The following is a 12,502-nucleotide window of genomic DNA, read 5'->3' as shown; positions in this document are numbered from 1 at the left end:
TTGACACAGAAAGATGTCCCTGACATGTTAAGTGAAAAGGGCACATTGCAAAATAGTATCCCTTATATGATTCCATTTTAAAATGTTTTTGATGTTAATATATATGTAGAAAAATATCTGGAGGAATATGTCCCAAAGACTACCAGTGGCTATCTCTGGAGGATGGTGTAATATTTTTGTAATGTTTACATTTTTATGAGCATCAATTGCTTTTGCAAAGAGAGGGGGAATAAAACAAAGTTGAAGGATTTCCTCAAGGGGAGAATGAAAGAAACATGGCTGGTAGAGATTTACTCACTGTATTTAGGTGAAAGGGTTTAATGTAATTCTGCAGAATCTTTCAGATTCTGGCAATCTGGGCAAGGGTGCTAAACCGTCAGAATGAACCAACATGACTGTGCTCACACAGGGAGACTGAGATGCAGTCCTTATTCTGCTTTCTAGGTTGTCCCTTTGACTCTTGCTGCTGTTCCTCAACCTTAGCTGACAGAGTAGAAGCAGCTGGTTTTCCTTTTTCTTCTCTTGCCTCACAGGCCAGCCATTTTAGAAGGCACTAAAACACGGTGGTAAAGAGCTTAGCCTTTGGAGTGCCAGAGCCTTGGGTGCAAATCCCAACTTTGCCACTCTACTAACTGTGTGACTTTGAGAAATTTGCCTCTCCTGTTGGGTCCTCCATTTCCTCATGTTAGAGAACCTGCCTATGAGGGTCTTTGAAATGATGAAAAGAGGTAAGTATAGAAAGCACTTGGAAATTCATCTTGATGAGGGACGCCTGGGCGGCTCAGCCATTGGGCATCTGCCTTTGGCTCAGGGCAATTCCAGGATCGAGTCCTGCGTTGGGCTCCCTGCTTCTCCCTCTGCCTGTGTCTCTGCCTCTCTGTGTCTCTCATGAATAAATAAATAAATAAATCTTTAAAAAAAGGAAAAGGGATTTTTCTTGATGAGCACTGGGTGATATACGGAACTATTTAATCACTATAATGTATACCTAAAACTGGTATAACACTGTATGTTAACTACACTGGAGTTAAAAATATTTTATTTTTTTTATTTTTTTTTCTTTTTTTTTATTTTTTAATTAATTTTTATTGGTGTTCAATTTACCAACATACAGAAAAACACCCAGTGCTCATCCCGTCAAGTGTCCACCTCAGTGCCCGTCACCCATTCCCCTCCAACACCCGCCCTCCTCCCCTTCCACCACCCCTAGTTCGTTTTCCAGAGTTAGGAGTCTTTATGTTCTGTCTCCCTTCCTGATATTTCCCAACATTTCTTTTCCCTTCCTTTATATTCCCTTTCACTATTATTTATATTCCCCAAATGAATGAGAACATACACTGTTTGTCCTTCTCCGATTGACTTATTTCACTCAGCATAATACCCTCCCTGCCCTACGACCCAGCAATTGCACTGTTGGGGATTTACCCCAAAGATTCAGATGCAATGAAACATCGGGACACCTGCACCCCGATGTTTCTAGCAGCAATGGCCACAATAGCCAAACTGTGGAAGGAGCCTCGGTGTCCATCGAAAGATGAATGGATAAAGATGTGGTTTATGTATACAATGGAATATTACTCAGCAATTAGAAACGACAAATACCCACCATTTGCTTCAACGTGGATGGAACTGGAGGGAGTTAAAAATATTTTAAAACAGAAAACACTTGGGAAGTGTAAATAAATAAATACCACCTATTATTACTGTCGCTATGCCCTATCAATTCTCTTAGTAGAATTTCTTCCATCTAACTTCTGTCTGATAAACTCCTACCCATTCTTCAAGCCCTGGCTCAGATGCCATCATTGTAAAACCCTCTCTGGTTTCTCCCTGCACCCCCAAAGCTGATTAACGTTCCATTATCAGTGGTCCAATGGGGTGCTGGGGTGCCCCAGATTCATTACTGCATGTTATGTTCTAGGTTTACTTGTCTTTGTCCTTTACAGACTCTGAGCTCCTGCAAGGCATCAGCCCTGTTCCAGCCATCTCAAATCCTCAGCACTTACCTCAGTGCAGGACTCAGAGTTTGAATTCACATAATCTTTTTTCTTTTCTTTTTTTTTTTTTGTTTTGTTTTGTTCACATAATCTTTTTTCAAGTTGAATTAATCCCCTCCCTGCCTCTATCACCCAGGCTAGGCATCTTTAGTTTTGGTGAAACTATGGTAACAGCATCCTAACTTCTCTCTCTGTTCCTTCTTTTCTCCATTTCAATCCAGGCTGATGTTTAGCCCTGGATTTTAGTTCCACTTTTGCCACAGGCTAATGTGATCTAAGCACACTGCTTTTTCTAACAGCTTCCTTATCGATAAAATGGTGACAATATCCTCCCCCTACCCAGTAGTGGAGGGGACTTAAGGAAAACTGCATGTGACTGGCATCAGCATTACCCAAATTAGCTATTGCTATTTCTGCTTTTTGCTTGTTCAGTTGTTTGTTTGGAGAAAGAAGGAGGGAGGAGGGAGGGGCAGAAGGAGAGAGAGAATCTGAAGCAGGCTCCACACCCAGCGCAGAGCTGACACAGCGCTCCATCTCAGGACTCTGAGATCATGTCCTGAGCACAAATCCAACGTGGGCTGCTTAACCAACTGAGCCACACAGGCATTCCACTATTTGTGCTTTTAGAAAGGTAGAGTACAACAGGGAAGAAGAAAAGAGTATTTGAAAAGTCTCTGTCCTGGAAGTTAAAGTACCTCCTGTGATTTTGGATGTTTCTCCAGTTATACATAAACAGGTGAGGTCTCACCTGGCGTCCTGTTTCCTCTAGAAATTGCATTTGATATGCTTCTCTGTGAGACCAATCCCCGAGGCAAAGGCAAAGACTCTTCTCCACCCTTAGAATTAAATACAAATATCAGAGAACACTGGTGCAGTCCCTTTCCATTCATGGAACACTTTCATACCCATCACTGGATTTGAAAAGAGCTTTTGTCAGAAAAAAATCGCAGCCAAATCTTAACAGTGATAATCTCTGGATGGTGGAATTGGACATGATTTTAATTTTACGTGTGTTTTCCTCAAACCTTCAAAATCTCCGATTTTGGAGGTGGATAGAAATGATGGTTGTGTGATATTGCGAATGCACTAAATGCCACTGAATCACACATGGAGTGTACCATTTATTTTAGTTACATGAATTTCACCTCATTAAAAAGTATTCTGCAGTACATATGCATGATGTTATAGCCATGTACTGAAATGTGTTTGAGCTGAGAACAAAAACATTCTTGGGCAGCCCGGGTGGCCCAGCGGTTTAGCGCTGCCTGCAGCCCAGGGTGTGATCCTGGAGACCCCGGATCGAGTCCCACATCGGGGTCCCTGCATGGAGCCTGCTTCTCCCTCTGTCTGTGTTTCTGCCTCTCTCTCTCTCTCCTCTGTGTCTCTCATGAATAAATAAATAAAATCTTAAAAAAAAAAAAAAAAAAAACGCCTTCTTAAGGCTCAAAAGCAGTTCAGTTAAGAGCACAACGCTCCGTGGTTGAGCGTTGGCCTTTGGCTCAGGCCGTGATCCCTGGGGTCCTAGGTTCGAGTCCCGAATCAGGCTCCCTGCTTCTCCCTCTGCCTATGTCTCTGCCTCTCTCTGTGTGTCTCTAATGAATATATAAAATCTCTAAGGAATAAATAAAATCTTTATTAAAAAAAAAAAAAAGCAGTTCAATTAGGTGACACTCTCCCGGCCGGATCTCCCAAGTCCCAGGTCGAGGCGGGCAGCCTGCAGTGCGCTCCTCCGGCCACCAGGGGCCACCACGGAGCCCTGGCGTCCCCACCCGCGGAGGAGCGTCTTCTCTTGAGCCTTTGAAGCGCGCGTGCCTGCGGGAGGCGTGGCCAGGACTGGCCCCTCGGCCCACGTGACCCGTAGCCCACCCGGGCCGCACCCGGCGCTTCCCGGCCTAGCGGGGCGGTCCTCGAGGGCGGGGTGCTCACCGGGCCCTCCAGCCCCCGCTTCTGGCTGCTGCCGTCTGCTGTCCGGGCTGGTGCCCCCCTTCCGTCCCGCCAGCCTTCCTGGGCGGCCCCAGTACCCGTTCCCAGCCCGCTGCCCGCTGCCCTCTGCCCTGCTCCGCCACGGGGCCCTGTCTCTGAGCCTCGGCCCCATGGCGCTGCAGGCGCTGCAGAGCTCGGGGGTGGCCTTCCGCAGGATCCTGTCTCACTTCCCCGAGGAGCTGAGCCTGGCTTTCGCCTACGGCTCCGGGGTGTACCGCCAGGTGGGGCCCAGTGCAGACCAGAAGGTGAGCCTGGCCCCGGGGGCAGCCCCACCGCAGTCGGCCTGTCCTCACGAAGGCCCTTTTGCATCCTGCGCCTTAGAGCTGCCCCTCTGCTCGGCGCGATCCACGTGTCCAGTGCAAACCGTAGCAGAGTGTCCCTGGTGTAATGACATCATGAGCTGAGCTTGGAAGGATAAGTGGGAGCCCACTTCGCTCTAGAACAGGAGATGGGATCACGCAGAGGGAAAAGCTGGTGCAGAGGCAAGCTGGAAGACGGGAGCTATTTGCCCGGCGTGCTCAGCCTTAGCTGAACATGGGGGAGTTTTCCGAGAAACTTTCAAAAATGCTGATGCCTTTTGAATACAATCTCCGCTTGAGGAGGTTCTGATGTCCTTGGTCTGGGATGAGACCAGGGCTTCAGGAATTTAAAAAACTTCCCTGGTGATCCTAATGCACAGCCAATTCGATGTGAGAGTCGCATCGATAGCCGTGGGAGGAGGTACCAGGTGGTTTTCCGGACTTGAGGAAGCTGGCGGGACTGGTTGTAGGGCCAGGGCAGGTGCAGTGAAGTTGCCAGCAAAAGTTAGCGGGTGACTAATATATTTATTTACCCATGCTCAGGATAATTATTTAGGACTAGGTCCTGTTACTCTTCAAAGTTGCCTGAGCGCAACAGCAGGGAGGGTACAGATTTCCTAATGATTGCAGACTTTTGTTCCTGTAAATAAAGGGGGGGGGGGGAGTGCTTCCAAGGGGGAGACAAGATTCAAGACATAAATCAGCGGAGTGCCAGGCAAATATTCTCATTTAAATGAGGCTGTTACAGACTTTCCCCATTAAGGCTGTAGAGCCTATGCTAAATCAACATGAAAGGAGCAAGAGTCTAGAGATGTTCTCTGGCAAACGAGATTTTTTACTTGCTGTAGGTCATGCACAGCATAACAATTCATAGTCATCTTAGTTTATTTTTTTTTTATTTTTTTTCATCTTCAATCTTCTAAGGAAATGATTGCGATAGGGCGTCCTGGATTTGAACACCTGGCTGTAATCTGTGTTTAGGTTAAAATTTGCCTGTTCACTCCTTGTTAAGGCCATCTATACTGTTGCTTGGATTTCCTGTTTCCCAGCTATATTGTATTTAAGTAATACTTGCTTTAAGGTGACAATATGTGAAAAATTCTAAGTTGTAGATGTATGAGAAATTATAGATTATTATAGGCTAGTTACTTTTTCTAACATACATTGACATAATTATTTTTTAAAAAATACGTCCACCCCAAATCTCTCTCTTTTTTTTTTTTTTTAATTTTATTTATCTATTCATGAGAGACACAGAGAGAGGGGCAGAGACACAGGCAGAGGGAGAAGCAGGCTCCATGCAGGAAGCCCGACGTGGAACTCGATCCTGGGTCTCTAGGATCACACCCTGGGCTGAAGGCGGTGCTAAACCGCTGAGCCACCTGGGCTGCCCATCCACCCCAAATCCTTCACTGGTAGTTTGTGGCTTTTGAGAAACCTAGAGCAGGCCTTAGCCTTCTGATTCAATAGCCACCTCTTCATTTTTCCATGAAGATTTTACTCTGAAAAGGCTCTTTCTGCCCTTTGCCTCACCTTCCTTCGCTACAAGATAACAAGTCTTACAGATTCCAGCATGAAGTCTCTCTCAGATCAGTCCCTACGCTCAATGCCTTACTTAATATCTTTTCATTTCTCACCTAGGAGTTTGCAGTTAGCCCCCTATGTGGTTTCCCAGCCAGTAGTCTTTCTTCCCTCCATTGAGCTCTTCTGCAGGAAAATTTTTGAAGGTGGTATCCGAGCCTCCCTCTCTGGTCTCCCTTGCTTGTGTTCTGTTCCAGCTCTATCAAACCAAAAGCAGCATCCAGAATATGCCTAGCTCTCAGAGCCCCAAGCATACTTTCCTTTAACAGGACTCTCTTCCCTTCCCCATACTTAATACTTCCACCAAGCCTGCTGAACTCTTGCACATTCTTCAAGACTGAGACTTACCGGAGGCTTGAAGAACGTTAACTTCAGAGCAAAACTTCTCATTCCTCTTCTGACCTCATCCTGAGTGAAATTAGTACATTTTGCATTCTTCTATCAAATTCACTTAGTGAGAATTTGTCTATTCCCCCCAGTAGACTTCCTTTACCTCTACCCCCAATCTACCAGGGCTCCTTGTAGGTGCTCAGTGAGTGGTTGGTGAATAGGTAAGAGTTAAAGTAACTTATTTGCCATTATATAATACTTTACAGAGCTTATCCATACTGTGTTATTTGACCTGGAAGAAAAGTGGAACACTTAGCTACATTTAGATGAAAGGCTGGGTGGCATAAGGTTTAGCACACAGAATTTGGAACCAGACTGTGTCTGCCACTCACTAGCTTTGTGTCTGTGGGCATGGAACTTACTCTGTGCCTTAGCTTCCTTTTCTATAAAATTGGGATAATACCAATACCTACTTTGTAGGATTATTTTTGAGGATAGAATGAACTACGATACAAGACAATCCATATTGAGGAAGCATTGCCATTACTATGTGTATTGATGAAAACAAGCTCAGATTGGTTCCAGAGACTTGCTTAAATTTCTGATGACAGCCTCAGGGCTTCTATTTATTAGCCATATTGGCAAGCTTTCCACTCTAGGTGTCTTTGAGGAATTAAAACTAAAATCATTTTCCTCTTCATTCCCAGAATGCCATGCTGGACTTTGTTTTCACAGTAGATGACCCTGTTGCATGGCATTCAAAGAACCTGAAAAAAAATTGGAACCATTACTCTTTCCTGAAAGTTTTGGGGCCCAAGATTATCACCACTGTCCAGAATGACTATGGTGCTGGAGTCTACTATAATCCATTCATCATGTGTGATGGTAGGGTAAGTGACTTTGGACCTTTGTCTTAACTTGGGTGGTTATTATTAAATTAAATATTAGAATACCAGCTGAATATGTATGTCCTTGCAGTCAGGAAATGTTCACATTCCTGCTGGATAAAGATGGTTGAGAGAGACTGTCTTTAATTGTTGCCTTTGGCCAGTGGTTCTCAAATTTGAGCAAGCATCAGACATCCTAGAGGGCTTCTTGGACACACAGATTGCTAGGCCCCACCCCAGAATTTCTGATTCAGTAGGTCTGGGGTGAGGTTTGAAGATTTGTGTTTTTTTAATTGCGATATAACTGTATAACATTGTGTTAGTGTTCAGTGTACAAAGTAACAATTTAATACATGTATGTATTGCAAGATAATTACCACAATAAGTTTAGTTAACATCACTACATATAGTTACAAATTTTTTTTCTTATGATGAGAACTTTTAAGATTTACTCCCTTAATACCAAGGATTTGAATTTCTAACTTCCAAATGATGCTGATGTTGCTGGTCTGGAAAATATATGTTAAGAACCACTGGTTTGGTCAGTAGGATGAATACTGAGGCCTATGAAGGATGAGGGTGTCATAGGTAGTCAGGAGCATGTGGTGTCATGTGATAGGAACCTTTTGGTGCCAGCAAGTGGATGGAATTTGAGGATACACCCCATCTCCCCGTTGGAGAGCAGATAAGAAGCACAGATCCCAGAAGGAACAGAAGGAACCCTGCTGAACTGTTTTTCACACAAAGGGGCCCAGTCTCTAAGAGAGCTCCAAGAACTAGGCGGGACTGCAGCCCAAGAGGACCAATGAGGGACTAAGTCATGTAGTCTTTAGAGATGAGCCAGGCTGCCATCGACAGTTTCCACCAGCTATGCCAATTCTGCTCTATGCTGCTGATTGCTTCAAGTTGTCTTTATATGTCAATGAATCACCTGAGGATCTCGTTGAAATGCAGATTATGATTCAGTTGGTCTGGAATGGAGCTTGAGATTCTGCATTTTTTGACAAGCTCCCAGGTGACGCTGATACTACGGTCAATGAACCACGCTTTGAAGAGCAGGAGGTTGGATTACGGACTTGAGAAGGATTTTGAAAACTTGTCTGAACTTGGCAGGAATGAGTACTATGATAGATTGGTGATGTCTGCATAGCCCTGGGCCATATGTTTACTTTTCTGATTGTTTACTTTTCACCTGCATTTTGCAGTTGAGGAAATGAGAGTTCAGAGAGTGGACATGATTTCCATGAGGTCATGCAACTTGATATGACAGGCCCCTGACTTCCAGGTCAGTGGTGTTAACATTACCTCCCAGCTGTTACTTGCCTGCAGCAAGAAAGGCTTTCTGCCATAACGTGGCCAGATTGGGGGGAACATGGTTGCTCAGTGCAGTTCTCCACATCCACGTTAGTCATGCCAAGCACGTAGCTTTGTTCTTTCTCCATAATTAGTATTATGCTGAGCCCATCTCTAATTAGTGGTTTCAAACAATATTATAAGCTCCAGTAAGCAAATGTTAGGGCATAATTATATGCCAAAGGGACTGTGCTTTTTAATTGAAATTCTTTAGCTACTTTTTAGATATTTGTAGCCTGAGAAGGCTGTTTGGCTACTGAAGTTTAGCAAAGTGAGTCTGAAGTTAGTTGTTGAAGCAAATGGGATTTTGTAATTTGGAACAACTACATTCAGGGTTTGTACAAATTGCTCTTGAAATGAGCTTGGCCATAATTCCATGTGTTTAGTTCTGATAAAGAGGTTTAATTTTTGGATGTGGCTTTGTAATTATAAAAGTGTTTGAAATACTCAATAGTGAAAGAGAAATTCACCACATAAAGGATGTTGGTGAAAACTACTTAAAGAAAATTTCCTGTACTTTGTGATAAAACGAACGTTGGAAGCCCAGACTGACATTCAGGGACCTAGTTTTTACTCTGCTATTAATGGTAAATAATGGGTACACCATTTATTACATTTATTTCTAAAATGAGAAGCATGAACTATATTTTCACTTCTCAAACTGCCTGTGGTGCAGACCCAGTTTTTCTTTCCAATTCAGTGAGTACCAATATGTGCTAGATAGCCTCTAAGAGCCACTGTGCCTTTAACATCACAGGAGCCTGAGTGAAGATAGTGATCGCTTCACCTCATCCCTGAGGGAACAGATCAGCCTTGGAAACTAATCCATTGTGAAAGATTCTGATGGAGATGTGTGTTTGCACAAGGCAGAGATTTTAAGTGGCTTTGGAAATCAAGGTGCTAGTCTGGTCGGAAATTTTTTTCCTTATATTTTACGTTTGCAAAAGCAAGAGTGTGGTATTTTGCTGTCTTTCATGCCCATATCTTCTCTTTTCTAGCTTATCAAATACGGGGTCATTAGCACTAACATTTTGATTGATGATCTCCTCAACTGGAATAACTTATATATTGCTGGACGACTGCAAAAACCGGTGAGCAAGTGTCTTATTGGCTGCCACAGTTAGGGATGTCTTTCCTCTCTGAACCTGACTTGCTTTGATGTGTTTGATTGCAATGAGATGGAACTCCAAGAAACATAAATGAATTTCAGACTCCTTTTACTCCTTAGAGAATTCTGTGCCAAACAATATCAAGATATTACCCACACTACTCCTGTCTTCTCTCTAAAGATACTCCAGTTGTCTGAATGGATCAGGCTCGGTGTCAGGCCATTCGGCCTAGGGAGGATGGCAAAAGAGGTGCCCAGTGCCTCAGTGGAGCCTCTATCAGCATGACTCAGATCACCATTTCAGAGTCTAAGTGCCATGGGGCACTGTTTGCCCCCTGATGTATCCCAGCAATGCTTGGGACAGTGTCTGATACATAGTAAACATTCAGCAAACACTTGTTGAATAAATCAATGAACCAGGTAGTCATTCAGAAGGGAGTAGATTCTGATCCCCTTTTTTACCCTCCTCAGGCCAGTGGTAAGATCCTATTATAAGGTCCTTCCTTCATTTAGGATGCTGCTAGAAGAGGTGGGCTTCCCCCTGAGTTGTAATAGAAATAAAACAGGAAAAGAAAGTGATAAAAACTTGAACTTTTTCTTTTTTTAAGATTTATTTATTTATTATTTTAGTGAACTAGAGAGCACAGAAGGAGGAACAGAGGGAGAGGGAGGGAGAGAATCTCAAACAGACTTCCTGCTGAGTTGGGACTTGATCAAATGACCCAGAGATCATGACCCAAGCTGAAATCAAGAATTGGATGTCCAACCAACTGAGCCACCCAGGTGCCCCAAAGGACTTGAACTTTTGGCATTGTATTTGCGTATTATGTTTCTTCTTTATATATAGCCTATTTTCTATGAAGGAATCTGTTCATAGTTTAAGAACTATGTGATATAGTCACAGTTGCTAATCTCACAGCAAGGAACAATTTTCTTTGTGCTGTTAGAGGGTCTCAGGCCCTAAAATCAAGTATGTGGGTTGTTCTCAGATGTCTCCATAAGTATGATTCTGCTGCTCCCCTTTTTGTCAGTTATGGCAAAAGATTAGAGATTTATACAACCTTAGCTCACTTGATTGTGTCATAAAAATCTTTATTGAGCGACGCCTGCATGGCTCAGTCTGTTCAGCATCCAGCTCTTGATTTTGGCTCAGGTCATGATCTCAGGATCCTGAGATTGAGCCCTGCCTCAGGTTCTGTGCTGGGTGTCGAACTTTCTTAAGATTCTCTGGCTCCCTCTTCCTCTCCCGACACCGCCCCCCCCACCCCTCAATCTCTATTGATATACATAGGTAGTCACAAGGATCACAATTCTCTTGCCTTGCTTCTGGACTTAGAATTTAATAGTGTAGCTCATTAAAATACCCAGAAACACTTGATCCAGGGCAACAGATATGGGTATGTCCATATATAAAAATTCCTCAAGCTGTACCCTTTAGATTTGTGCATTTCGGGCAGCCCGGGTGGCTCAGCAGTTTAGCGCGGCCTTCAACCAGGGTGTGATCCTGGAGACCCAGGATCCAGTCCCACGTCAGGCTCCCTGCATGGAGCCTACTTTTCCCTCTTCCTGTGTCTCTGCCTGCCTTTCTCTGTGTGTGTGTGTGTGTCTCTCATTAATAAATAAAATTAAAAACCTTAAAAAAAGATTTGTGCATTTCACTGTATGTAATCTTTGCTTCAGTGAACAACATTTTTTTTAAGATTTGAGAGAGAGAGAGGGATCCCTGGATGGCTCAGCGGCTTAGCGCCTGCCTTTGCCCCAGGGCGTGATCCTGTCCCGCATCTGGCTCCCTGCATGGAGTCTGCTTCTCCCTCTGCCTGTGTCTCTGCCTCTCTCCCTCTCTGTGTCTTTCATGAATAAATAAATAAAATCTTTAAAAAGAAAAAGAAGATTTGGGAGAGAGAGAGTGTGTGTGTGTGTGTGTGTGGCGTGTGAGCAAGCAGGAGGAGGGGCAGAGGGAGAGGGAAAGAATTCTGGAGCAAACTCCCTGCTGAACGTGGAGCCTGACTTGAGGCTCTATCCCAGGACCCTGAGATCATGCATGATCTGAGCCGAAATCAAGAGTTGGCCACTCAATTGACTAAGCCACTAGCACCCCAGCAAAAACATTTTTTAAAGTCCAGAAGCAGTTGGCTTACTGCAATAATTTCATATTTATGTAGATTAATTTCTCATTTCTAAGCTGGATAATTAGTAAAGATAATCCAGTAAAGCTGGATAATTAGTAAAATAATTGAATGAATGTCATTGAAGATTTGTAAATATTAATTTTTTTCCAAGTTTTTTTTCTTTCCTTTTTTTTTTTTTAGTTTATAAAATATGAAGGCACCTGATTGGCTCAGTTGGTGGAGCATGCGACTCTTGATCTTGGGGTTGTGAGTTCAAGCCTCAAGTTGTAATTAGAGATTATTTAAAAAATAAAAAAGATTTAAAAATGAAATAAATTTACAAAATATAGACTGATGGGAAGAGTAATGAAAGCAGAATTAGAAGCCTTGGGTCTTATTTATTCCTGTCACTTGTTAGCTGTTTATGTGAACTTGAAAAACTTGTTTTATCTTTTTGAACCTCAGGTAATTTATCTGTAGGATGGAGTAACAATACAGTACTTGCCTTCACAAAGGTGTTGACAAGTGGGGCCAGAATAATAATGCTGGAAAGAGCATGAGTGTTTTAGAATCAGATCTAGGGTTTGGGTCCCAGCTGTAATGCTCCCTAGCTATATGACCCTGCACCAGTGACTTAATTTCCCTGAGCCTTGGGACATCCTTCTCTGTGGATTGGGCAGACGACACCAACTTTAACTTCATTCAAGAAATGCCTAGATCTAAAATGCCTGGCACTTAGTAGATACTCAGGAAATGATTGTTCCTTTCTCTTTGTCCTTGCTTATCTCAGAGTTATTTTGGGATAAAATGAGATATTGAATGTGAAAATGTTGTGTTATTCTCTGTACTGTGCTTT

The 12,502-nt window shown here is 43.4% G+C and overlaps 1 protein-coding gene across 6 annotated transcripts in view; it reads left to right on the top strand.

Annotated features, from left to right (window-relative positions):
• Window positions 1–3,802: 3,802 nt before the first annotated feature.
• The window catches only part of TAMM41 (TAM41 mitochondrial translocator assembly and maintenance homolog), a 50,856-nt gene continuing 42,156 nt past the window's right edge, over window positions 3,803–12,502 (top strand). Inside the window, exons 1-3 of one of the 6 annotated variants that reach the window (XM_041764092.1) lie at window positions 3,803–4,225; window positions 6,898–7,080; window positions 9,429–9,521. In XM_041764092.1, coding sequence (XP_041620026.1) covers window positions 4,091–4,225; window positions 6,898–7,080; window positions 9,429–9,521 — 411 coding nt within the window. In that variant the 5' untranslated portion in view covers window positions 3,803–4,090. The remainder of the gene's footprint in view (window positions 4,226–6,897; window positions 7,081–9,428; window positions 9,522–12,502) is intronic. The other 5 variants (XM_041764091.1, XM_041764090.1, XM_041764093.1 and 2 more) reach the window with 5 other exon arrangements.

Source organism: Vulpes lagopus, chromosome 7 (genome assembly GCF_018345385.1).
Source record: "Vulpes lagopus strain Blue_001 chromosome 7, ASM1834538v1, whole genome shotgun sequence".
NCBI lineage: Eukaryota > Metazoa > Chordata > Mammalia > Carnivora > Canidae > Vulpes > Vulpes lagopus.
This window is presented reverse-complemented; position numbering and strand designations above follow the sequence as displayed.